The 26,332-nt window shown below is 43.7% G+C and overlaps 1 protein-coding gene across 12 annotated transcripts in view; it reads left to right on the forward strand.

The window, feature by feature from the left end:
- Positions 1 to 13,949, forward strand: part of EMSY (EMSY transcriptional repressor, BRCA2 interacting) — a 42,242-nt gene extending 28,293 nt beyond the window's left edge. For 7 of the 12 annotated variants that reach the window (XM_061351382.1, XM_061351389.1, XM_061351390.1 and 4 more), the window contains 8 exons: positions 352 to 550; positions 1,807 to 1,971; positions 2,221 to 2,379; positions 4,297 to 4,356; positions 5,666 to 5,820; positions 6,543 to 7,106; positions 8,006 to 8,518; positions 12,236 to 13,949. In XM_061351382.1, the coding sequence (XP_061207366.1) occupies positions 352 to 550; positions 1,807 to 1,971; positions 2,221 to 2,379; positions 4,297 to 4,356; positions 5,666 to 5,820; positions 6,543 to 7,106; positions 8,006 to 8,518; positions 12,236 to 12,430 (2,010 nt within the window). In that variant the 3' untranslated portion in view covers positions 12,431 to 13,949. The remainder of the gene's footprint in view (positions 1 to 351; positions 551 to 1,806; positions 1,972 to 2,220; positions 2,380 to 4,296; positions 4,357 to 5,665; positions 5,821 to 6,542; positions 7,107 to 8,005; positions 8,519 to 12,235) is intronic. The other 5 variants (XM_061351393.1, XM_061351386.1, XM_061351387.1 and 2 more) reach the window with 4 other exon arrangements.
- The last annotated feature ends 12,383 nt before the right edge of the window (positions 13,950 to 26,332 follow it).

The following is a 26,332-nucleotide window of genomic DNA, read 5'->3' on the forward strand; positions in this document are numbered from 1 at the left end:
GTCTTGATTGTTCAAGACTCTCTTTACTGTGGGCTGCAGAAGAAGTGCTTGTCCTTACTAGTGCAATGCATGTTCCAGCTCACTTGTGTAGCTTTCTCCTGTCACACTGTAGTTGTATCCACCCTGCTTGGTGGTTTATTGTGTTAAGTACTCCAAAATACTGAATGAGAAGTAAGTTCTTGTGCATTGCCATTTACTTGGGCTTTTTGGCTTAATAATCAGAGCTGCTGAATTTACAGGTAGACTCTTTCAGTAAATTAGGTAATATTATGTAGGTCTTATACATACTGTGATTGCTCAGATCTGTTTTCTTGAGTGCTGTTACAGTACACAAAACTTGTCTCTTATTAGGTTCTCATAAAACCAAAGCCAGTGACGTTTCAAGCAACAGTCGTGAGCGAACAAACTAGGCAGTTGGTGACAGAAACATTACAACAGGCATCAAGGGTGGCAGAGACAGGAAACTCCTCTCTCCCAGAAGTAAAAGAAGAACCACAAACCTACACTGAGAGCAGCTCTTCCTCTACAGAGTCCTCCCAGAGCTCCCAAGGTGCGTATTAGTGGCACTAATGGACTGTCTCCTAAGCATCCTAGCTACTTTCATATAGAATCATAGGGTGGTTTGGGTTGGAAGGGAACTTAAAGACCTTAGTTCTAACCCTTGCTATAGGCAGGGACACCTTCTGCTAGCCTAGGTGGAATTTAAACGTCCATATTTAATTTTTAAATGAAGGTGGAAATCTAAGGTAATTCCTCACCCTGTCTCCTTTTAACACAGGTTTTCGCCCAGTCTCTTACTAGTGGGTGTCATTTTCCTTATGGCTTGGTCTCTTATGAGCTATTTACTAAACGCCTCCCTTTCGTATGTGAAAAGCGAAGATAATGGTGTCTTGCAGGGCTGTTACAGTGCTTGTGACCTGCAGCCTGTTTCCTCTTGTTGGGGAGTCTGCCAGAAGCAGGCAGTTTAGAGGTTATGGTTTGGGTTGGTTTTGGCAGCCTGTGCTCTGCCACCTCTTTCCTAAGTATATGGAAGCATCTCTCCACTTGATGACTGAGAGCTGTCATGTGAACCAACATAAACTGTGGTCCTTTTATAGGCACATATATGTGCATCATGACATGTATCAGACATGCAATCCTGATGGGGATGCTGCAGTAGCTGCAAGCCATAATACAGATGTAGCTCTTTGTGTGGTAGAGAAGCATAAATAATATCACATACATAACACCCAGCCTTTGGTCAGGAGTGACCATAGGGTGTATCACTGCGTCAGCTAAAAGCAAATGTCTTTGTGAAGCGTGTGTACTTACATGCCTTTCAGGCAGCTTTTCTGTATAATTCTGTAACTGTTGGTCTATAATGCTATTTTAAGTAAATTAAAGAGAAAAATTGAACAAAGTTATCAAAATTGAGGAGCTGTTAATTCAGAGTACTGAATATTTGTCCATTACCTGAATGTTAAAACAGTCTGTGTAAGAGTTCAATCCAAGGCAAATTCAATGTACAAATAAACCTGCTGAATGCTGGTTGTTCAAACCAAAAGCTTTTACAAACAATAAAGGTATAGGATCTCTTTTCTTTTTTGTTCGTAGCATGAGCAGTATTTTACTTCAAGTCAATTGTAATAAGCTAAAGTGTTGCATAATGAGAGTATGCATCCTTGACAGTGTTCAAACCCCTATGGATAATGAGTAACTTGGTCTAATTTTTACCTATAGCCCTACTTCAAATCCAGATGTTGGACAGACCTCCAACCTAAAATGATTCTGTGATGACTTGACATGCCTTTGTTCTTTTGCGAACAGATTCTCAGCCTGTTGTCCATGTGATTGCTTCGAGAAGTCAAGATTGGTCGGAACATGAAATTGCTGTGGACACAAGCCCTACAATCATCTACCAGGATGTATCCAGTGAATCTCAGTCAGCTACTTCCACGATAAAAGCATTGCTGGAACTTCAGCAGACCACAGGTGTGAAAACCCGTGTGGTTGTTTAGGATAGCTCCAAAGCTTATTACTTGTTTAAACAACAGTTTGTAATAGGTTTTATAATTGAAAAGCACCTATCTTGAATCAGCTCGATTCCTTTCTTCTTATCCTGTAACAGTTTGAATCTAGTATAATGTTCACCATCTATTTAATTGAGATTTGACATTTATATTGGAGGCTTATTTATGGGGGTTTAGACATTGGAGGTTTATTTTATGCTTTCTCCCAAAGCAGTGAAGGAAAAGATAGAATCGAAGCCAAGGCAGCCTACCATTGACTTGAGCCAAATGGCTGTCCCAATCCAGATGTCCCAAGAAAAGAGGCATTCTCCAGAAAGCCCTTCAATTGCTGTAGTAGAGTCGGAATTAGTTGCTGAGTATATCACAACTGGTAAGTGACTAAGGTGGTGGTGGGTTTGCAGTTGAAGTGTGGGGACTTAATTTGGGAGTTTTCCTTCAATGAGTTTCATGTTTGCTGTGATTTGCTGTAGAGGAAATGAGTCTTTTTTTCCGCTTTTGAGACCCTGTGCAGGGGACTGAGCTTGCCATCTGCTCAGGGGTATCGTGGAGAATGCTTCTAACTGAACCAAAAGGTTGTTTCAGTTCAGGATATCCCAGTTAAACAGACTTGTGTCCCATGATCTGATAGAGAGGACAGGCTGTCCCACTTGTCCTTGAGGAAAAGTCTAGTAAGGAAAAAGTAGAAAATGCAGTTACAGGAACTGTATGCTGTTTTCTGTACATATCAAGAGGAGTCAGGCTTTGGTTTAGTTTAACCCATGCTTGCAAATTGTTACTTGCTTACCAAGACTCAGTGAGTTTTTAAGACAAGTGTGCATTTAGCATGTTAATGTAGTCCCCAGTTTCTTCATTTTATAGGGGCATGTAGTGATAGGACAAGGGGAGTGGGTTCAAACTGAAACAGTGAAGATTTAGGTAGGATATAAGGCAGAAGCTCTTCCCTGTGAGGGTGCTGAGGCGCTGGCACAGAGTGCCCAGAGAAGCTGTGGCTGCCCCATCCCTGGCAGTGTTCAAGGCCAGGTTAGACACAGGGGCTTGGAGCAAGCTGCTCTAGTGGAAGGTGTCCCTGCCTATGACAGGGGTTGGAGCTGGAAGACCTTTAAGGTCCCTTGAGCTCAAACCCATCTGGGATTCTGTGATTTGCCAGAAGACTTCGAACTGATAAATTTGCACTTTTTAAGCAAGTAATTATTGAAGTCGAAATTACAGGTGAGATTCAGCTCTTGACTCTTGTCTCTGTTGCTCCCTGCTACCCCAGAACATGAAGTGAGCCACTTCCCATACATAGATGAGAGGATTAAATTTCCTGTTTTTCATTTTCATTTCTTAAGTTTGTGTTATTGGTTGCCCTACTTTATTGTGGGCAATGAAAGCAAAAGTGTGTTAAATATGCACAATGGCAGAGAGCAATAAGACTTGATAGCATTAAATTGCTAAGTACAGATACATAATTCCAGAGGTTTTGTGGTAAATGTCTAGTCTGATATTTACACTCTATGTTTGCCTTCTTTGTACCTCCTCCGCTCACTTCCATCCCTTGTATGGTCTAAATTTGTGTGAAATTGGAGCTTGAGAGGATGTTATTGTTATTCTTTTAAATAACACTGTATCTTCAATTTTGAATGTTTGGGTTGTGCTCCTTTGGATCTCATTTAAAACAAACTGAAAAGGACAATAAAGAGTGTTAAGGCAATCTCCAGTTAACAGTTACCTTCCCTGACACAGATACTGTGCACTGAGGTGCTGTTCAGCTGCTGGTGTAAAATAGGGCCCTTTGCAGGGAGGATGGGAAATGAAATTTGGTGCTGTGTAGACTCAAGTCCTTTTCTGCAGCTTAGAAGCTGTACAAAGTACAGAAGTTGAGAATTTCCTGGAGCTATGATTACTCCTTTCAGTCCTGGGATTTTTATAAACCTTGACTTGAACTACAGGATGCTACTAAAGAAACTCAGGCTGCAGCAGTTCCTTCTACAGCACAAAACTGGTTGATTTGCTCTTAATTTTGTCTCTTCCCACAGTTTCTGTGCACACTGCAGGTAACTCAGGTGTTTCTCTTTGCTTTAATTCCTGCTTCTAAGGATTCAGTAATCCATGTAGCTATATTTTCTGCTAAAGGTTGAATAGTAAGATAGCAAACAGTCTATAATCTGTCATGAAATCTGCATGTACCTCAACTGAAGGATTAGGCACCCTTTAATCTCTATGGGAGCTGGGATTCAGCATGTGCTTCCTTGTGAGATAAAGGGAGCACTTCACACATCTTAGTGTCACCATTTTCTGTCTACAGACTCAGGAAGACAACACTGTATTGGTTCACATTCGGAAGAGTATCTGCACAACCATATAGGTTAGAAACTTTACTTTTAAATGAAGGTTTTAATCGTGCAGGAGCTGTTGGGGGATATCTGTGACTGATCTGGCACAGCATGCTGGCCAGTGCTGATCTAATCCACCTCCTTTAGGGAGTGGCATAGTAAAATTACCATCTTAATTCAAAATATGACCTTTCTTTTAATTTCCAGGAAGGTCACTGGAAACTTTTTAACTTTAAGTGATGTTACAATTGGATTTAAACTTTGCTTGTTCTCCTGCAGTTACTATTTTGTCACTAAAAACTTAAAGCAAGTATCTCCATACTAGTATGGACAGGCATCAAGTATTTGGATTCATGTCTAATCAGTGACTGTAATATCGATTATCAATATCAGTTTGTGGTGTTGGGTTGGCTTTTTCCTCAGCAGAAGATCACTTCTGTGTCAATCCACTATTTAACTACAGAGCCATCACCACAGCTCCATAACTCATGCTTGGGTTCAAACTTTAAACAGGGGAAGTTTAGATTGGATATAAGGAAGAAGTTCTTTCCTGTGAGGGTGGTGAGGCACTGGAATGGGTTGCCCTGGGAGGCTGTGAGTGCTCCTTCCATGGCAGTGTTCAAGGCCAGGTTGGACAGAGCCTTGGGTGCCATGGTTTAGTGTGAGGTGTCCCTGCCCATGGCAGGGGGTTGGAACTGGATGAACTTGGGGTCCTTTCCAACCCAAACTATTCTATGGTTCTATGATCTGTTCTAAAAAGTGCCATAGACCCATGGCAAGGTCTCCATTTTTTGGTCTGTGATTTGTGACAAACCTCACTGACTTTCATAATACCCAGATATTTCTCAGTTGCTAATCATTCTAATTCAGCCTGTGGTCTGGAGAGTCTTTCTTGCAGTTTATCAGTGGTAGAAATCCAGTGAACAAGGCTTGCTGTTCTTTATTGCAGCTGGTTGCGCAGGTGCTTTTAACAGCATACAAACCACAGAATAACCTGTGCTCTCCACAGTTATGCTGGTGCTGTATAAAGAACCCAACTGAAAAATCAAGTATGCATCCTGCTTGCAAAGTCAGTGTGTTGGGAGAGGGAGGCCAAAGGTTTGGATCAAATGGGGGCACTTGGGAAACAGACAAAAGCAAGACCTCAGAGTTGCTGCTTTATGATGCTTCTCAGAATAGATCTACACTTGAAGGTTGAAGCTAGCATACAGTGAAAGATGGTTTTCATGCTCAGATCCTTACTTCACTCATATGCTTTCAGTTGAAGCTTAAATGCAAAGCAAATCATTGAAGTTACAGCAGTTAGCTCTGGAGAAGTGCCACTGACCTCTTTACTTTCAGTCAGCCATCGGTCCCAGCCCCACCAGCAGTCATCTCAGCCCCAGAGGACTCTCCTGCAGCATGTGGCTCAGTCGCAGACAGCAACGCAGACTTCTGTTGTGGTGAAATCTATCCCTGCATCTTCCACGGGCGCAATTACCCATATCATGCAGCAGGTTGTACCCTTCCTTTTCCCAACACTCTATAAGCAGCAGTAGGTTGTGTGAATGATATAGATCTGAGCTTGTTCTGAATGAATGTGTTGTGTTGCTGCCACTGAAAATGCGAAGAGGAAAGGCAAGTTAATAACTTGATTTTAATATTGCCTGTTTTGATGGTGAGGGTGGTGGGGTAAAAAGGAAGCAGTTAATGAGACCGAGACCATTAAGTCAACAGGCTGTGGACGTTGGGCTGTTATTCAGCCTAGAGAAGAGAAGCTACATGGAGACCTCATAGCAGCTTCCAGGGTCTGAAGGGGGCTACAAGGATACTGGAGAGGGACTCTTCATCAGGAGCTGTAGTAACAGGACAAGGGGTAATGGGTTCAAACTTAAACAGGGGAGATTTAGGTTTCTCTTGTTTCATATCCAACTGCATGCTACATTAGGGGCTTTGAACCTTAGTCTGACACATGTGAGGATTTCATAATCTCCACTGAGGATTAGTTATGCAATTAATAATATCACATAGAGACGTCCCACATTTTAACATGATAAAAGTGGCTTTCAATTGCATATGAATCGTGGAATCTCCATGTAAGGGCATCTTTTTATACATGAATTGGGAGTCTAATGATAAGGTCAAGTAGTCCAGTTGAAACACTAAACATGATTTTTAAATGGTGTATTCCTATAATTTATATCTCTCTTTACTAACTTGCTCTTAACTTCTTCTTCAGGCCTTAAGCAGTCACACTGCATTTACCAAACACAGTGAACAACTTGGAACAGAGGAAGGAGAAGTGGAAGAGATGGACACCTTAGATCCTCAGACTGGCCTGTTTTACAGATCTGCCCTGACACAATCGCAGACACAAAACCAGCAAAAACTGAGTCAGCCACAGCTGGAACAGACTCAACTGCAAGTGAAAACCCTGCAGTGTTTCCAGACTAAGCAGAAGCAGACAATCCACCTGCAGGCCGATCCAGTCCAGCACAAACTCCCACAAATGCCCCAGCTTTCTATAAGGCATCAAAAGCTAACTCCCCTGCAGCAAGAGCAAGCACAGACCAAACCAGATGCACAGCACCCCCCCCACCACATGATGGCCAAAGAAAGGCAACTCCCTACCTTAGTGGCCCAGCCACAGCAAACTGTAGTACAGGTGCTGGCAGTAAAAACCACGCAGCAACTGCCCAAACTGCAACAGGCACCAACGGCACAAAAAATCTACGTGCAACCCCAACCCCCCCAGAGTCAAATGCAGCTACCTGCCTCTTCAGAGAAACAGCCAGCAAGCCAGGTAACGGAATATTGATAGCATGCAAAAATACACGTCACTGTTCAAGGCAAAAAAAAACCCACCAAAAAACACCAACCCTGTCGCTGTAGCAGTGTTTTTGTCCTGGCAAAGAGAGAGAACTCCTCATTCTGCTGGTGTTAATGACCCCTTCAGAAGGTTGACACTAGGAAAGAGAAGCACATGTTCTAGGGGAAACAAATCCATAGAGCTCACAAAAAAACCCCACATGTTTTGTTGGACAGTTTTGATGGATTTCTGCCACCATTGGTGCATGGAATTTGTCCCTAAGTTATTTCCTTTGAATTTTTAGGATCTTGACACGTTAAATTTCCATTCCCGTGGCACTTTTTATTTCTCTGGAAATAAAGGTGGACACACTGCAGTCTCCAAAGGCTCTCCATTGTACGTCTTCCTTTGTAGTTTACATCTTCCTGAACTGACGTGAAGTGGCTTTCATTTACAGGAGTAATTTGGTTTTCCTTTGGGACGGGAAAATGTAAAGACTGAGAAAAGTAGAGGATAAAAACACATATTTTAACTCCAGAAAAGTAGTTACTTTGTTTTTTCTTGGCCCTTTCAGGAATACATGTGAACCAAGAGGGTTAACAAACACATGGGGATGTAAATCCCAAAGGAAAACGAAGCTGCTGTGGTATTATACTGCTACAGTCGTTACCTAGCAGCCTAAAAAGCTGCTTTTTCCCCCTCAGGCTTCAATTAACTGTTACCATATCATTGCTAATTCCTTTGTTAAAACACTGAGTTTCAACTGTCTTCCTAATAGCAAGTATGTTGTTTGTGCCATACTGTCCTTGGAAATATTGATTAGATTATTTTCGATGATAATACTTAAAAATCTAAATTAGCTGTAACATGCACAACCAAAATTTGATTTTCAGGTGCAGCATCCAATTATAACGCAAGGATCCACTGTTCCAAAGATAACTTTTGAGGGGCATCAGCCTCCTTCTGTTTCAAAGGTAGCAGGTGGCAGTTCTGTGCCCAAACTGGCGTTGCCGGTTACCAACCTATTTCCCATGCAGGCATCCGAGAAGACAGCAGTAACAGATATTGTGAGAGTGTCTATGGTGGAAGCTCAGATTGGTACAGACATAGAACAGACGGTAGTGGATCCCCCAAACAAGGCCATGTCCACTAGTAAACTCGCTAGCGAAGGAGAGTCGTCACCTTGTACCCAGGGGCCGAGGGTCACTGCAGTGGGGATGACGGCAGCTTCCATCCCCGAGCAACAGACGCATACAGAATCCAGTTCAAGTCCTCCTGCTGTTGATCCTACTGTAACAGAGAGGAAACTCGATGCACAAGGAATGCCTCCAACAGACCAGTTTATACACGTTCAGGATATATCACAAAAGAAAACTGAAGAGAGTTCGTCAGAAATTGTTATCCAGGTAAGAGAAGACCAGAACAAATAATGCAAAGGTTGAGCAGAGCAAACTCGTATCTAATGTGATGATAACAACTGAAAGATGCTGGGTTGTTTTTGTTTTCCTTCTGCAGTTTTTGTTCTCACAGTATCACAGTAGGTTAGAGATTGGAAGGGACCTCAAAAGATCATCTAGTCCAATCCCCCTGCCGGAGCAGGAACACCTAGATAAGGTTACACAGGAACGTGTCCAGGCGGGTCTTGAATGTCTCCAAAGAAGGAGATTCCACAACCTCCCTGGGCAGCCTGTTCCAGTGTTCCGTCACCCTCACTGAGAAGAAGTTTCTTCTCAGGTTTAAGTGGAACCTCTTGTGCTCCAATTTGTATCCATTACCCCTTGTCCTTTCATTGTTTGCCACTGAGAAGAGCCTGGCTCCATCCTCGTGACACTCCCCCTTTATATATTTATATACACTAATAAGGTCACCCCTCAATCTCCTCTTCTCCAAACTATAGAGACCCAGCTCCCTCAGTCTTTCCTCATAAGGGAGATGCTCCACTCCCTTAATCATCTTAGTTGCCCTGCGCTGGACTCTCTCCAGCAGGTCCCTGTCCTTTTTAAACTGAGGGGCCCAGAACTGGACACAATATTCCAGATGAGGTCTCACCAGGGCAGAGTAGAGGGGAAGGAGGACCTCTCTCGACCTACTAACCACCCCCCTTCTAATACACCCCAGGATGCCATTGGCCTTCTTGGCCACAAGGGCACAGTGTCGGCTCATGGTCACCCTGTCGTCCACCAGGACCCCCAGGTCCCTCTCCCCTACACTGCTCTCTAACAGGTCGTTCCCCAGCCTATACTGGAACCTGGGGTTGTTCCTGCCCAGATGCAGGACTCTACACTTTCCCTTGTTATATTTCATCAAGTTATTCCCCGCCCAGCTCTCCAGCCTGTCCAGGTCCCTCTGGATGGCAGCACAGCCTTCTGGCGTGTCGGCCACCCCTCCCAGCTTAGTGTCATCAGCAAACTTGCTGATAGTACACTCAATTCCCTCATCTAAATCGTTAATGAATATATTAAATAATACTGGTCCCAGTACCGACCCTTGAGGCACTCCACTAGATACAGGCCTCCAACTAGACTCCGCCCCATAGACTACAACTCTCTGGCTTCTCTCCTTCAGCCAGTTCACAGTCCACCTCACTACCCGATCATCCAGACCACACTTCCTCAATTTAGCCGCAAGGATGCTGTGGGAGACCGTGTCAAACGCTTTGCTGAAGTCGAGGTAGACCACATCCACCGCTCTACCATCATCCATCCACCGCGTTATTTCCTCATAAAAGGCTACAAGATTGGTCAAGCACGACTTCCCCTTGGTGAAGCCATGTTGACTGCCCCTCATAACCCTCTTATCCTTGATATGCCTTAAGATGGCACCAAGTATAAGGTGTTCCATCACTTTCCCAGGAACGGAGGTGAGGCTAACCGGTCTATAGTTACCCGGGTCCTCCTTCTTGCCCTTTTTGAAGACAGGAGTGACATTTGCTTTCCTCCAGTCCTCAGGCACCTCTCCCGTTTCCCAAGACTTGGTAAAGATGATGGAGAGCGGTCTAGCAATGACCTCAGCCAGTTCCCTCAGCACCCGCGGGTGCATCCCATCTGGACCCATGGATTTATGGATATCCAGATTGCTCAACTGGTCTTTAACCCATTCCTCATCGACTAAGGCAGACCGCTCCGTTGACCTATCTTCATCCGGGGTCTCAGCGGTACAGGGCTCTTCAGGACTGCCTCCAGCAGAGTAGACAGAGACAAAGAAGTCATTCAGTAACTCTGCCATCTCTGTATCTTCTGTCACCAGGGCACCCGTCCCGTTCATCAGCGGGCCTACATTGCCTCTGGTGTTAGTTTTACCTGCCATGTATTTGAAAAAGCTCTTTCTGCTGTCCTTGACCCCTCTCGCCAGCTTTAATTCCAAGGAGGCCTTAGCCATCCTAGCAGCTTTCCTACATCCTCTAGCAGCAGCCTTATATTCTTCCCAAGTGGCCAGCCCTTCTTTCCATGACCTGTAAACTCTCCTCTTCCACTTGAGCATACCGAGCAATTCCCTATTTAACCACGCAGGTCTCCTGACCCTCTTCCTCGACTTCCTACGTGTCGGGATGCTCCGATCTTGAGCTCGGAAAAAGCAGTCCTTGAACGTCAACCAACTATCTTGGGCCCCTTTCCCTTCAAGCAGCCTAGCCCACTGGATTTCCCCTAGCAATCGCTTGAAGAGGCCAAAGTTTGCCCTGCTAAAGTCCAGGGTTGCGATTCTACTTGCTATTCTACTGACCCTACCACACAAGATCCTGAATTCTACCATCTCATTTTTCTATTCTTAATGTTTGTAATAGTTGCTACATCAGTGTGTAGCTCTGAAATGGAGCTCGAGTTTCTCAATCACTGTATTCACTATGTTGTCAGTGTCTTCTGTTAAGAAAACAACCCAAGCTCGTCTCATTTTACAAAGTACTTTTATTTGACATGCTTAAAAATGTGACCTTCAATACTTGTTATGGATCTAGAGGTTTTTATAGCATCTGTTCGTGTTATCACTAAAAATACAGTGAGGTTCTACTTACCTGAGAAGTTCACCAAATAAGATCTGGATTCAGAAAGAAAGCTTGTTAACTTAGAGCCATTCTTGCCACTTCTGAAATAAAATGACTGTTGATCTTCAGCATAAATGCTCTGAGTCATTGCCTAACTGATGATTGATACTTTCACTGATTCTGCTGCCTTAAATATGATGTTTTATGATGGAATTATGTGATCTGAATGTCAACGAAGCAAGTATTTAAGTCATCCGAGGGCTCACAGAGGTATAACGTGAATCATCATAAACTAGTTGGATGTTCACACAAATGACAGTGTGGATTGAAATGGTTTTATTCTGTCTCATATTTGTGTTACAGTGGAAATGCTTCTAATGTGGGAAATTTGTGTGCAGAGCTTTCAAAGTTTTCATGCTACTTTGTGAAACATTCATTGCAGTGAACTTGGCTTTTGTAGAAATCATCACTTTTGTACTCATTTTTAGTCCTCGTTTCCTTAAATAGACAAAGGTAGATTTCAGTTTTACTTCAAATCGGTGTATTTTGGAAACCTGTATTATTTAGCATTGTGGCATGCTACGAGCTGTTTCTACAGTGAAATACTGCTCAGGATTTTAGTTGTATAAAGTTGTAGATTTAGTTTTTACACCCTGTGAAAGCCAAAGTAGAAATAAATAGCTTAGATGTGTTATGCTTCCTCAGCGTCTGTGTTGCTGCAGCTGTCAGCAGGGCCAGAGCTTGTATTGTGTTGTATACAAAAACCATAGCTAGTCCTTATGTTTGAATGTCTTGTCTGAACAAGATAGGGCCGAGGAAAGTATTATCTATGCTTTGCATTTGAGGAATGATGGATGGTGGGCATTGGTTTAGCTGTTGGTTATGCTGTTGCAGAGCTTTAGTGAAGATCTAAAGCTGGGATCAATGCCCTAAGAGTAAGATTATTCAACTCTTATCTTTTACAACCTAATCTGGTGAAAGGGTGCTTTGAAGCATCAGCTATTGTAACATGTAGTGGGCCTTAGCTGGAGAAAACTGCTCTTGGAAGCCAAATATCCCTTTTCCATGAGCACCAGCACTTGCATAGATGTCTTTACCTGCCAAAACCCCTCATATTAAAACTGAAACCTTTTCTTTCTTTCAGGCCATCCCTCACTATTCCATCCCTTGTCACTCCAGCTCCAATGTGGTAGTGGAACCCAGCGGGCTCCTGGAGCTCAACAACTTCACCAGTCAGCGCCTCGATGATGAGGAGACAGTGATGGAGCAAGATGTGGACAGTAGCACTGAGGACGGCACTGAGCCCAGCCCCTCTCGAAGTTCTGCTGAACAATCCTAAGGAATTGGGACACTGGAGTGCACTTTATAATATCTTGGGATTTTTGAGTATCCAAGATGCCCTTGTATAGTGATGTCTTAGAGCACTTTGCCTATTAGAGTTGTTCATTGGACCCTTGAAGCATCAGTGTGTTTTAACAAGACGGTATTGCAAAAGCTGCATCTTACAAATTATTTCCAAAAAGGAAAAGAACAAAAAAAAAGAAAAAAAGAAAAAGGAAGAAAACCCATGATGTAGTCACTGAGATTCGGTAAACCTGTGACAGTGGAATGTACTCCTGTTGAAAAGCAGATCTGCAGCAAATTCTACAGCTCGTGCTATGGAAGCCCCAGATACTGAAACAGCCTTCAGTAAAAAGGGATTTGTTACTTTGCTGTGGTTTTTTTTTTTTCTGTTAGCTGTTGAGCAAAGCACCATCAGAAGAGAAAAAAAGAATGTTTAATAAATATTTGTATTTTTAAATAGCATGTGAGAGAAAAAGTGTCTCTGACAGTGCTGGAAAAGCCCCAGGAATTTTGGAATTGGTTCGCTTTCTTGCACTTATGCTTACTTAAGAGTTAAGATTTTTGGGGTTGGTTTCTTTTTTTTTTCGTTAGCCTAAAAATAGAGCTTTATATTGATTTAAATTCTCATTGCTGAATGTTTGGAAGTAAGCAAAATCACTAACTGGTAGCAAAGTGGATTTGCTAGTGCTTTACAAGTGGAGTGACGACAGTGTGCAGGGCGTTTCTTCATGCCGTAAGCACACGAAATGCTCCATCTGCTCTAGTTAATCTTTGGATTATTTATTGAAATGTGAAATCTAAAGTGAGGCCAAGTTGTTGAAGAAGTTCCTGTGAAACAGGCAGGTCTGTTAATTCTAATACAAAAACCATGGTGTGTGTATGGGGGGGGGATGTATTTTGCTGCAAATCAGTTTTTCAAAATCGGGGATACGTGGTTCAGCATCTTTCCAAGTTGAACCTGTGAAATGTGCTTCAAGGCTTGTAAAAAATCTGTATTTTACTCTTACATGCTGTTTTTAAAGTGACCATTTTTTGGCAGTTTAAAAGCTTAAATCAATATACAGTGTTAGGTTTCAGAAATTAGCCTTATGACTCGGCTTGTCGAAGCAATACATTGGGTTTTTGTGATAGTTACAAGCCACAGAGAAAGGTTTGGCTTCAGGTGGGAGGAGAGAACCAGTTTTAATACATTCTGCTAATGAAGACAATACTTTTTTTCCCTCCAAATGTATATAAAAAACACGTTTTTACCTGTTTTGTATAGATTTCATTATAAATAACTAAGCATTTTAAGACTTTTGACATATCATTTAATTGTATATACATCTATGAGCCTAACTGCCCACTTTTTGGTGCTGAAGTACTACTGTAAGTAGATTTCATCCAAAGTCTAATACAGCTTTTGCGTCAGTCTTTTTTTTAAGCTGTGATTTTACTGTTGATATTGTAGCTAAGATTAAATTCCAACTAGAATAACTCAAAACTAAGAAATACAAAACCTCAAAACCAACTTACCTTACTTGTCCTGAGTATCCGCTGTGTAAGAACGTGCAGTACCCCCTAGATGGTGCTGTTTTCTCATCTAACTTCAGTCGTTTCTAAATGGAAGTCCCTATGACTTCCATACACTTTTTTTTTCCCCCATCTGTTTTCTTTTCCATCAGCATTAGTTCCAAATTAACATGGTTTGTTATAGTGGAGAAGCGTCCTGGTAATGTGCAAATGCCAGAATATAGTGGGTTACAATCCTAATTACTTTTGTGTTACCTTTATGTTGGAATAAGTATTGGTTTGGCTTCTACCAATTACTCTTAGTGCTCTGGATAGAAGAGAATATATGAAATTAAACTTAGCATATCTCTTTCTATAGTAAAAAAGGAATAACCCTATCAGTATGCCTGTTTAGGTTTTGATAGTTGTTTTGAAGCTCTGACCCTTGTTTAAGTCAAATAATGGTGACCAAATTCTGACCAAAGTCCTGAAAGTTCCACACTACTGCAGAACGTCAAAAAGCAGTTGAATTCAGATATTGCTGCCAGCAGGGTTGGGTAGTGTTGTGCTTTGCAGATGCCAGTGTACGGCATCAGCTGTAGTTTTCCATACACAGTTGTGAGAAGCCCGGAACAGACGACACACAGTTCTTCTGGCTTATATCAAGCTTTCATTGTCATCTGGGGTCCTGCTGTGTATGAACAACTGTATGGGGTTGTTCAGCCTGGAGAAGAGAATCCTGCTTTGCAAATGCACAGCATGATTGAGATAAGCTCTTAGGCAGAAGCTCTTCCCTGTGAGGATGCTGAGGCGCTGGCACAGGGTGCCCAGAGAAGCTGTGGCTGCCCCATCCCTGGCAGTGTTCGAGGCCAGGTTGGACACAGGGGCTTGGAGCAAGCTGCTCCAGTGGAAGGTGTCCCTGCCCATGGCAGGGGGTTGGAACTGGGTGAGCTTTAAGGTCCCTTCCAACACAAACCATTCTATGATTCTATGGTTTTGAGTGTGTCTGACATGTCTGGAAGGCCATGAGGATATAAAGTAGAGCTAGATTTTTCTTAAGCTCTTTTGCCCAAGAACTTTGCCTTAAATTACAGGTTCAGGATTAGGTGAATGTGTACATTCTCCAGCCAAAATTAGTTACTAAGAAATGGCATAAGGTGAATTCGACACTCCTGATTCACGATGTACATTGTTGAATTCTGTTCCAGTTTAGTCCAGTGCTTTATATAGAATCATAGAATGGTTTGGGTTGGAAAGGACCTTAAGATTATCCAGTTCCAACCCCCCTGCCATGGGCAGGGAGACCTCACAGTAAACCATGTCACCCAAGGCTCTGTCCAGCCTGGCCTTGAACACCACCAGGGATGATACAAGACACTTGTTTGCATCTTTAGTGATGACTTTACAGCAAAGGTATGAACATCTACAGTGAACTGTTTGACAGTTCCTTGAAGGCAGCAGATCTCCTTAAAAAAGGTGAAAGCTTTCTCTGTTGCTATGAGATGTAATTGTTTTCAGACTGGCAAAACTAGCACATGATGGGGGTCTTTAGGGGTCCTATAAGGAATTTAGAGAAGGGGCTCTCTCTAGTGCATTCTTGAAACTCTTCTCATTGCTGTCCCAAATGGAGCTCGTTTTTTGCAGATTCTCTCATTTGATTTGTCTGTTCCAGCACTTCACCATATAAATACCTTCAGCAGTAAGAAATACACAGGATAAGCTATAACTTAGGGTCAAGATGTTAATTTTTTCCCCTAATTGCTTTATTTTTGAGAACAACTGTAAGAAGACGCACTCGGAGCATTTTCCCTTCTTCCCCCTTTTCCAGGCAGCACTGCCTGTTCCCTGTCCTACCCCTGGGATGCTTACTTTATCTCACTGCAGCCTTGTATCCACTCCTCGCAGCCTTATAAATATCACTGAGCTGCTAAAAATAAACCATTAGTGTGTAAGATGACATTTGCATATCCCTTCTCCCTGATGAGCTGCATCTTCCTTCCTGAAGTTAATTTGAAGACCCTCCTTGGAATAGAAGAAAGGTGAACCATGGTAACAATGCTGATCTTTGGTACTGGGAATTAATAGGTACTAGGCTTGTAACTTAGCAGTAAGCTGTGGGTGAACTTGCAGAGCAAGTAAAACACCATTAAAGAGTCAGTTTGAATTCAGTGTTGTAACAGATGTGCTCTGGTACTGCGATAGTACATCAATGATGGATCAGGATGCTTAAGTAGTGAACTGAAGATGAATGACTAAAACAAGGCATAAAGGTGTTCTCAGCCTCAGTCTTTCACTTGAGTAAATGAGCTGTTGAGATTTCAGGGTTAAATAGATAAACAGAAGCTACTTCCAGTTGTGTCATCTTGCATAGGGAAGGCCCTTTGAACAGAGTGCATGACTAAATAGATGGGATTTAAAACGAAACAAGCCACCTAAGACCTTTAAAAACATCAAAAGTCAGGGAAACTTTAGCTTCAATGCTTTTGTCTCTAGCATATAAATAGTTGAAGTTTAAAGGTTTTATCCCATAGGTATAGTGCAAAGGCAGATGATTTCATCTTGGCAATCAGAGAAGTCTGATCATAATTTAAGATAACGAACTAGAAAAATCATGCTGATTGAAGGTTAACCTGTATTGGAAAATAGTGTGTTTAGTGCCTGTGTGTTGGGTCAGGACTTGCTTCTTTCCCTGGGTTTGATGTAAACGTGCAGATTTTGCTGTACATTTACATCAATCCTGTACCTACATTAGCTGGTGCAGTTTCCTTCTGTGCTAATGGGGCTTTGAGTTTCCCCTCTACCCAAAGTCTGTCCTGAAAATCTATGAAGCTGGTTTCTTCCAGTGGAAACACAGCACCTATCCTATGATAAATTCAGAGCTTCACATAGCTTATCAAAGAGGAAGTTAGGGGAAAAGTACCTTAAGATGTTACTTGTGGGTTCTGATGCAAGAAGAAATTGTCTTTAGAGTCATTTAGTTTGGTATAGAGGCATTGAAGTGGAAACTTGACAAATTTCCATAGACAGATAGAGGATAATTAAATAGGATTATCAAGGAATGTTGTGTTTTCTGTCATTTGGAGTAGTCTTTTCTCTCCAATGGGCACAAAGGCTTATTGAGTGACCTCATATCTCATATAGTTGCTCTTAAAAGATGGTTGCATTGTTAAGCGAAGGCTTCGAGATATAAAAGGATAGGAAAATGGAGTAAATGCTGGTACCTTGAGGCAGGTAGAGCTGTGACTGGCAAGTGCAGGTGACTGATGGTGATTTTATGGTTGTGGTTGCTCATTTTTTCCTGTATTTAGGTGAAAAGTTGAAATGTTGTAAATAGGATAAAGAGTACCTGGGAACTTCATCATCATTTCTAGAGAAAAGGGTCTTTGAATTCTTTAGGGCAGGAAAGATATTAAGAGGTTCTTAAGCATTGGAGACTGAAGTGTAATAGCATGGCCCTGGCCCTGAGTCATTTTTGAGTCCAGGCCCAATAGGTGCTACTCCAGCTCAGGCCCTATTCAAAGCGTCATATGATACTGGTTTTGCACAGTATTTGACTGCTTTTGAAAACCAGAATGTTTTGTGCTGGTATCTTGATGCTTGTCTCAGCTTTCCATCTCTCAGTAAGTTCTATGATTTTCTGGGATCCTGTTTTCTGGAGCTGCCTTTATTAACTGGATTTTAGCATAAAGATATTCGTGTCACCTAATGGAATGGGTAGTTAGGGCCGTGGGCTCTTTGGTTTATCCCTCAACCCTTCATAGGGTGATAGGCACATCAGCTGGTCTTTCATGGACTGTGTGTGGGATTTAGACTCCATAGAATGGTTTGGGTTGGAAGAGACCTTTAAAGATCATCTAATTAGGTCATTTGAATGCCTACACTACCCAGCATGAAGCATGATGGACCTATAGCTGAAATGTTGAAAGCTCTTAGTGTGAGAGCCTATCTAATTTATTGGAGCAAATGCTGCTCAGGAATTGATGGGGTTTATGGTAACAAATCTGGCTTTTCACAGCTTGTAGGCTTGTAGGACTCCAGGACTTTTGGACTTCCTTCGCATCAGTCTTTACTAGGGGCCAACTAAAGACTCTGGAAGTCACTTTGCACATGCTTCTATTGCTGTTAAAGATGCTGCTTTTATATATAAATATATGTATATATAAGGAGTATGTAACAAGCTGGTTGTCTCTAGAGATGATGGTGTCCTCAACATAAAAGGGACATGGAGCTGTTGGAACAAGTCCAGAGGAGGCCACGAGGATGCTCAGGGGCTGGAGCAGCTCCTGTATGGAAACAGGCTGAGAAAGTTGGGGCTGTTCAGCCTGGAGAAGAGAAGCTGCGTGGAGACCTCAGAGCAGCTTCCAGTGTATGAAAGGGGCCTATAGGGAAGCTGGGGATGGACTCTTCATTAGGGACTGTAGTGATAGGACAAGGGGTGATGGGTTCAAACTGAAACAGCGGAAGTTCAGGCTGCAGGTAAGGAAGAAGTTCTTTACTGTGAGGGTGCTGAGGCACAGGAATGGGTTGCCCAGGGAGGTTGTGAATGCTCCATCCCTGGCAGTGTTCAAGGCCAGGTTGGACAGAGCCTTGGGTGCCATGGTTTATTTAGTGTGAGGTGTCCCTGCCTATGACAGGGGGTTGGAACTGGATGATCTTAAGGTCCTTCCCAACCCAAACCATTCTATAATTCTATGATAGTGAGTCTGTCACTGTTGCCATCACCCTGACCATTGACTCTCTCCATAGGTGTAAACCCTTTGAGCTGGATGTCTGGTCAGTCCAGACTTTTCATTCAGGATAGTTAATCCGTAAGTACCAAGTTGATGTTTCAGCATTTCATTTAAAAGCAAAGCAAGTCAATGTGTAGGGTACCTTTTGTTTGGTGTCTGCTTCAGGTCTTTGCTTTCCTAAATCCTCTTTGTTCCTAGGAAGCTCTCTCCCCCTAAATTTAGTTCCAACCTGTAATCTCTTCTTTCTTTCATTCTTCTTGCAAGAATATAAAGCTGACTTCCATGATTTCCATGGACAGAATGGGAATACTTGCATCCCTTCCTTGCAAGAACCTTAGTGCCCAAGACCTGAATAGAGCAAAGGGTTCTTCATGCACTCATATGGCCAATGAGGTTGGCATGGCAGGACCCCCTGGGGATCATCCCATCCTCTTGCTCAAAGCAGGGTCAGCTTGGGCAGGCTGCTCAGGATCGTGCCCAGCTGCGTTTTGGAAGTCTATGATGGAAACTCACCAACCTGCTCCAGTGCTTGACCACCTGCACATTACTCTCATCTAGTTTATGCTGTGTTTTCTGTTTCTTCCTTGGTTTGTTTTGGACGTGGCACACAAATACTATGTTGGTCTGAGAAGAGGTTAAAAACAGCATGAGAACAAACCACACCAAGTAGGAAGCAGCACAAGTGGGAACAAAGGTCTTGTAGCTGCGGTGTTCCCAGAAATAGGAATATTTGTTTTCCTCTCCGGATTTTCACTCGTACGTTCTCCCTGCAGCCACATTCGGAGTGGGATGACGCAAGGCATGAACAAAGCACTGCAGTGACCTCCCTCTTTCTAGTGTTCCTTAATGCTGAAAGTGCCTGGAGAAGGATGTGGGTGCTCAGAATCTGTTTTCAGCTGCACCAATCTATGGCTGGATGCAAAAGCTGGCAGTGAGCGCTGTGCAAACTCCCTTTTTTTTGCATGAAAACATGTTAATACTGATCCGTAGATAACCACAGCATAGCTTTAGCTCTGGTTTATGGCTTCTGCTCACACCTATGATGTAAATGTGCTATATGCCAGCCCAGGACTAGCTTGAGAACTGGAGAGCTGCCTTCATTGGCAAACAGCGATTTTGGCCAGAATGAAGCCCAGCTAGCTTTGCCTTGAGGACACACAAACTCATTTGGCTGCTGATAGTGCTTCAGTGCGTCCCTCTGAGTTTGTCCTGAGGGATGGATGAGTTCTGCAATAGATGGGATTGGAGAGACCAAAATAACAATAAAGATCTGTTAAAGCATCTGAATATAAAGGACCCAGGAAGATGCTGCAACCCAGAGCTGGCTGGGTACAGAGTGCATAGGGTAGGGCTGTATTGCAAATAGTTGTTAAGAAGTTAGACTGATATTAGTACATGGACTCGGTGAGTGATTGCCTGGTCTGGTCAACTGCTGTGAGTGTCCTACGGTGCTTGAAGTTGCTGTTGGATTAGTTACTGTGCTGATCAGCATATGTGCTTCATGGAAGACTATTGTGGCCATGTTTGGAAATAGGAATCTTAAACTGAAAGAAACAGGTTGGGAAGGAGGGGTTGAAAACTTAGAATTTGAGAGTAAATGTAACCTGGATCAATTCAATTCTCTCAATCAAGGTGCAGGAAGACACAAGGACAACTCTGGCCCTGGAGCTTTAGTGCCCTTGCAAGAGTTGAGCAGAAGTATTGATCTGAGAAGTTGCTTGACTTGTATGTGCGTGGTATCTGCGGATGGTGAGTGAGAAATGGGAAGTCATATAATGGTTTGGAATGGAAAGGACCTTAAAGCTCATCCAGTTCCAACCCCCTGCCATAGGCAGGGACACCTTCCGCTGGACCAGGTTGCTCCAAGCCCCATCCAACCTGGCCTTGAGCACTGCCAGGAATGGGGCATTCATCACTTCAGATCCAGCAGGACAACTGGAGGGAGGAACTACAAGAATCCCCTACTGAGAGCTGCAGCTCCTGTTCCTGTGAGACATGGTTAGCCCTGCTTTGCACCCAGGTGTTTCATTTGGTGGTGTCACACTTGTTTGGGAAGCTTACAAAGGCTCTCGGAGTAAACCCAAGTTAATGATTTCCTGTGGCAGACTCATCACCCCATTACCTCCTCCCTCCTCCCCTTCCACCACTAGAAGGTGAATTCCCCAACTTCATTCTTAGTTACTGAAACCCACCTTTCCTGTCTGACAACTTTCTTATGGGAGTGAGCATTGTTTTCATCACAAATCACACCCTTGCTCTTGGTTCTGGCAGAAGGGATTTCCTTTGTATGGATGCCAAAGGACTTCATGGGTTTCATTTCCCTTGTCTGTCCTTTTCCTCCTGGTCGTTGTGGTCATCCTGCAGTGATCTCCACAGCATAGAGATCAGTGGGATGGCTGTAATGTAATGAATGGAGGCTTTCAGGTCAAATATAAATTTCCTTTGGAAATCACCATTAAATTCCTTAGTTTGTTAGGACAGCCTTGGAAAAGCATCAGGCCATTCCCTCACCATGGATCTAGAAGATCTGGGTTCCCATGTCTTGAAGACCACTACGAAGAAGAGAGGTGGGAAAGGGGTGTTTGGGAGTGTTTGTGGTGTGCTGTCTACATGGCATGAAGCAAGATGTTGATGTTGTATTACATGTGTCCATTGTCTTTGAGACACATGAGCTACCCCACAGGCAGATGAAGTCCATGGGGCCATTGAAAAGCAGGAATGAAGGCAGAGGACCTCTTCTGTAGCCTAGGGCTGGTGGGATCTACAGGTGAATTGACACAGGAAACTTCAGGTTGTCAATCATGGCAACAAGAGGTGTGATGACATGAAGCATGCAATCACTACCATTGTACCATGGTATGTGCAAAGAGTCCTGGATGTGATGAAGTTTTGCATTATGATAGTGATGATTGAAATGATACTAACCTCCCAGATCCAGAGAGTTTCCTGAAAGGAATCTAATGTGGCTTCATCCTTCTCCTTGTGTTTTGTCTGTGTGCTCTTTGCTGATGCTCTTCTGTTCTCTGCAAGTAAGTGAGTCCACACTGCAAAAATATTTCCTCTTCCCAGACACCCCATTTGCTACAGCACCCTATGGCAATGTACCTTAAAGTAGGGATGGCTCCTGAGCTCACTTGTTATTCCTGGAAGATAACAGGCAGTGGGAATGCCAGGATGCACTTGGATATCCTGGATTTCATAGAATCATAGAATCAGGTAGGTTAGAAAAGACCTTTAAGATCCCCAAGTCCAACCATTCCCAGCACTGCCAAGGCCACCACTGCCCCATGGCACTGAGGCCTCGTCTCCACGATGTGTGAACACTTGCAGGGCTGGTGGCTGCAGCCCTGCCCTGGGCAGCCTGTTCCAATGCCTGAGCACCCTCTGGGGCAGGAATTGTTCCTCAGCTCCATCTAAAGCTGCCCTGGTGCAGCTTAGAATCACAGAATAGTTAGGGTTGGAAAGGACCTTAAGATCATCCAGTTCCAACCCCCCTGCCATGGGCAGGGACACCTCACACTAAACCATATCACCCAAGGCATCGTCCAGCCTGGCCTTGAACACTGCCAGGGATGGAGCATTCACAACCTCCCTGGGCAACCCATTCCAGTGCCTCAGCACCCTCACAGTAAAGAATTTCCTCCTTATATCCAATCTAAACTTCCCCTGTTTCAGTTTTAACCCATCACCCCTTGTCCTGTCAGAGTCTCTAATGAAGAGTCCCTCGCCAGCATCTCTGTAGGCCCCCTTCAGATACTGGAAGGCTACTCTGAGGTCTCCATGCAGCTTCTCTTCTCCAGGCTCAACAGCCCCAACTTTCTCAGCCTGCCTTCATACAGGAGGTGCTCCAGCCCCTGATCATCCCTGTGGCCTCCTCTGGACTTGTTCCAACAGATCCATGTCCTTTTTATGTTTAGGACACCAGAACTGCACACAATGCTCCAAGTGAGGTCTCACGAGAGCAGAGCAGAGGGGCAGGATCACCTCCTTCAACCTGCTGGTCACACTGCTTTTGATGCAGCCCAGGATACAGTTGCTTTCTGGCCGTTTCCTCTTGTCCCATCCCTTGTTCCCAGCCCCCTCCTGGTTCCATGCTCCTTTTGTTCCTGTGGCAAATGGTGATCGTTTCTCCTCCAGACTTAAAATTCCTTTATTCTGTTCCTAACTTTTTCCTGATTTATCAGAATTCCAATGCTTTTGATTTGAGCCCTCTGTTTATTGTATTCCACCCATAGTCTGTCTGCGCTCACCACGCTCTTTATGTAGAACATCCATCTCCCACTGCCATCAAACCACTAAGAGAACCTCAGTGAAACAGAGCAGTCTCACTTCTGCAACCCATGCTGCCTAGTGTCACTTGTCCAGCAGCCTTGCCTTCTGCTTCCCTTTGCCCTGACGTGTTGTGTACTGCAGTGTAGCAAACAGCAGCTGACGTTAACTTAGTGCTCGCTATTGCCGCTCTTGGAGCCTCGCCATAAATATTGTGCAGTTTATTTGTCAGGTTTCAATACCAAAACATAAATAATCCAGCCCAAGAGAGCTTAATGGAGATACCTTCTGGTTGGCTTGGCAGGGGCCCAAGCCTCGCTGGTGTGTTGACACAACACACTCCATGCTGAGCGATGCCTTGGCTACGGTCTTGTTCCTCAGAGCCTGTGGCAGTGACGTTCCCACTTTGCTGTTGTGGTGTGCTCAGATTCATCCTGTTCTTCCGTAAAGCATCTGGGTTTGAGACGTTTCCTCTTAATAAAATCGTAGAATCATAGAATAGTTAGGGTTGGAAAGGACCTTAAGATCATCCAGTTCCAACCCCCCTGCCATGGGCAGGGACACCTCACACTAAACCATGGCACCCAAGGCTCTGTCCAACCTGGCCTTGAACGCTGCCAGGGATGGAGCATTCACAACCTCCCTGGGCAACCCTTGCCAGTGCCTCACCACCCTAACAGGAAAGAACTTCCTCCTTATATCCAATCTAAACTTCCCCTGTTTCAGTCTGAACCCATCACCCCTTGTCCTATCACTACAGTCCCTAATGAAGAGGCCCTCCCCAGCATATCTTGTGCTGATCCATCATCCTGTTCTGACCAGTGAGGAGTCACCATGGAGGCTGCTTGGGAAAGAAACCCTGGACTCAACTCCTGCTGCTCCCCTTCCCTACAGTCTTGTATTAGTGCACAGTTTGAGTTTTCCATTCCTATTTAGGTGGTCCAAGTCTCGTCTGAACTATGTGGGATGCTGCTGGTTTGTGGCAATGGAAAAGCGAGGGATCCCTGAGATTTCTAAGGAAGAGCTCATGGCCGTATGGAGCATGAATGGGTTAAATCAAGAAACTAAAGGCCACCGTTACTTTGGATTTCAATTGATTTCTGTCACAGCTTCAAGTTCTGCTTGCTTTTAGGTTCAGTTACTGAGAACTTATTGTTTCATTAAGAAAATATATATATATTGTCAAAATAATAGAACTTGATTAGACTATAATTATATATTTAATATAAATGATTATAATATTTGGGAAAGGCTGCTTAATGCTTCATTTCTGAAGCATGAGTCCATGATGTTGTGTGTTTGTGCTTTTCCTTTGTGGCTGACGAAGTACTGAGCTGGCAGAAAACATACGTGAGCTTTGATTTAAACCCATGATTTCCCCTTCCCTTCCTCAAAGCCCTGTACTTATTGACGTAAAAGGCAAAGCAAAGGGTCAGGTGTCTTTATCGGATGCCACCTGCATAAAGCTCTCTAGGAATGAAGCCAGGCTCCTGCAGCAGTGCTGAAGGCTTGCTCTGGGTTTGCAGGAGTATAAACAGCCCTATGCAGATGTTTCAGAGCAATCCCAAATCGGAACAGCACAAGCTGCATCCCGCTGGAAACACAGTTTCCTGTGAAGAACAATAATACTTAATCACTCTTTCATGTCATCGTTTGAGGTTGGTGGCAGGTTGATCTCCTCCACGACAAAGGAAATAGCTGGAAAACATCAAATTGCTACCAGAAAAACACCAAAATTGTTTAATCTGGTCATGCCATGAACCATGATGTCATCAATCTGGGTTCTTCATTTTCTTCTTCCCCATGAGGGTGCTGAGGCGCTGGCACAGGGTGCCCAGAGAAGCTGTGGCTGCCCCATCCCTGGCAGTGCTCAAGGCCAGGTTGGACACAGGGGCTTGGAGCAAGCTGCTCCAGTGGAAGGGGTCCCTGCCTGTGGCAGGGGTTGGAACTGGATGAGCTTTAAGGTCCCTTCCAACCCAAATCAGTCTGCGATTCCCAGCCTCAACTTGAAGAGAGAAATGGTGCTCTTTACCAATCTGCATTTAGTTTCTTATTCTGATGTTCATGCCTTGCCAGTTGAAGTGATGACCAAAAGTGAACAAAGCCAGCTTCTGGTTAAAGTGCAGTTCAGTTCTTCGTATATTTGGGTTTTGTTTTGCAGCACTTAAAGCGTGACATGTTGCAAGTGATACACATAGGGATAGGAAACCTGTTCTTACTCTTTTCAGAAGCATCTTGAATAAATTGTTTTCCAAAATCAATGAAATTGAGTTCCCTGCTTAAAATATTTGTGGAAAATCCTGTTATTTCTCCATATGAGAAGGAGGAAGAATTCCATTTCCTGTAATGGAATAAAGCACTTATGCTAACCACTCAAGAGAGTGTGAATGAAAGCAATCAGTATCGGAGGGAATGTGAGCAGGGAAATCATGATTTATTTCTTGCCTGCATGCGTACAGTTACCTTTGTTTTGGATAGCATCTCCTGTGGTGAGCACCATCGGGGTTTTGTGAGAGATGGAACTGAGCAAAGATAATATTTCTTGTTATTTAGTCCAATGCACTTTCTGTTACATTCTAATTGTCTCTAAGAGCAGGTGGTGGAAACCATAATGAAGACTCCTGGGCAGAGCAAAACCATGGGGTGTCCTGGAAGGAACCGAGCATGAACTTGCTGTGAGTTATGCAGATGCCACTGTTGGTACCCTGGTATCTATAATGTTTCCAAGGTTGCCATCCAGCTTACATTTAAGAAGGTTATGTAAAAGAGGAAGACTAAAAGCTTCTCTTTCAGGAGAAGTGGCAATGAACACCCATAGCCAAGGAGAATGAGTTTTGGTTCTTGCATAGGTGATGCATCTCCCGTACTCTGCCTTTTCAGCTGGACTTTCATAAGAGAGCTTGTAAGGATGAAAGCCTTTTGCTGAAGCAAGGAAGACCAGACTGGATCCAAGTGACCAGGACATCATCCAGTGATTAGGTTTGACTTTGTTGACTTTGTATTGGTGCTAAGCAGCCGTTCTAAAACCCTCAAGGGACTGCTTCTATGTTGATGGCAATGCATTACCCTCACCAATCCATTCAGATGGTGGAAACCACAGCTGGAAAACCTGTGGCTTCCAGGTCAGGAAGGATGCAGAACTCCTTTTCATGCAGCCTATGGGAAAAACTATGGGTAGCCATAGTGAACCAACATCTTGCCTCTCATTAGGACCCATCCCACTGCCCTCTCCATGAGCTAACCCAACAGTGCTCCTATTCTATATATAATACTATATTTTTGTCCACTGGAAAACTTTTATAAGAAGATGATTTGGGGCTTTTTCTTGTGGTATGTACGACATTTCTCTATTACCATTTTTCTTATCCTCAGGCCTTTCTCCTCAAATAAATACCAGCAGGTTGCTG

This window comes from Neopsephotus bourkii, unplaced genomic scaffold (genome assembly GCF_033783945.1).
Source record: "Neopsephotus bourkii isolate Nb327-2 ecotype Australia unplaced genomic scaffold, CSIRO-AGI_Nbou_v1 NB_580, whole genome shotgun sequence".
Classification (NCBI taxonomy): domain Eukaryota; kingdom Metazoa; phylum Chordata; class Aves; order Psittaciformes; family Psittacidae; genus Neopsephotus; species Neopsephotus bourkii.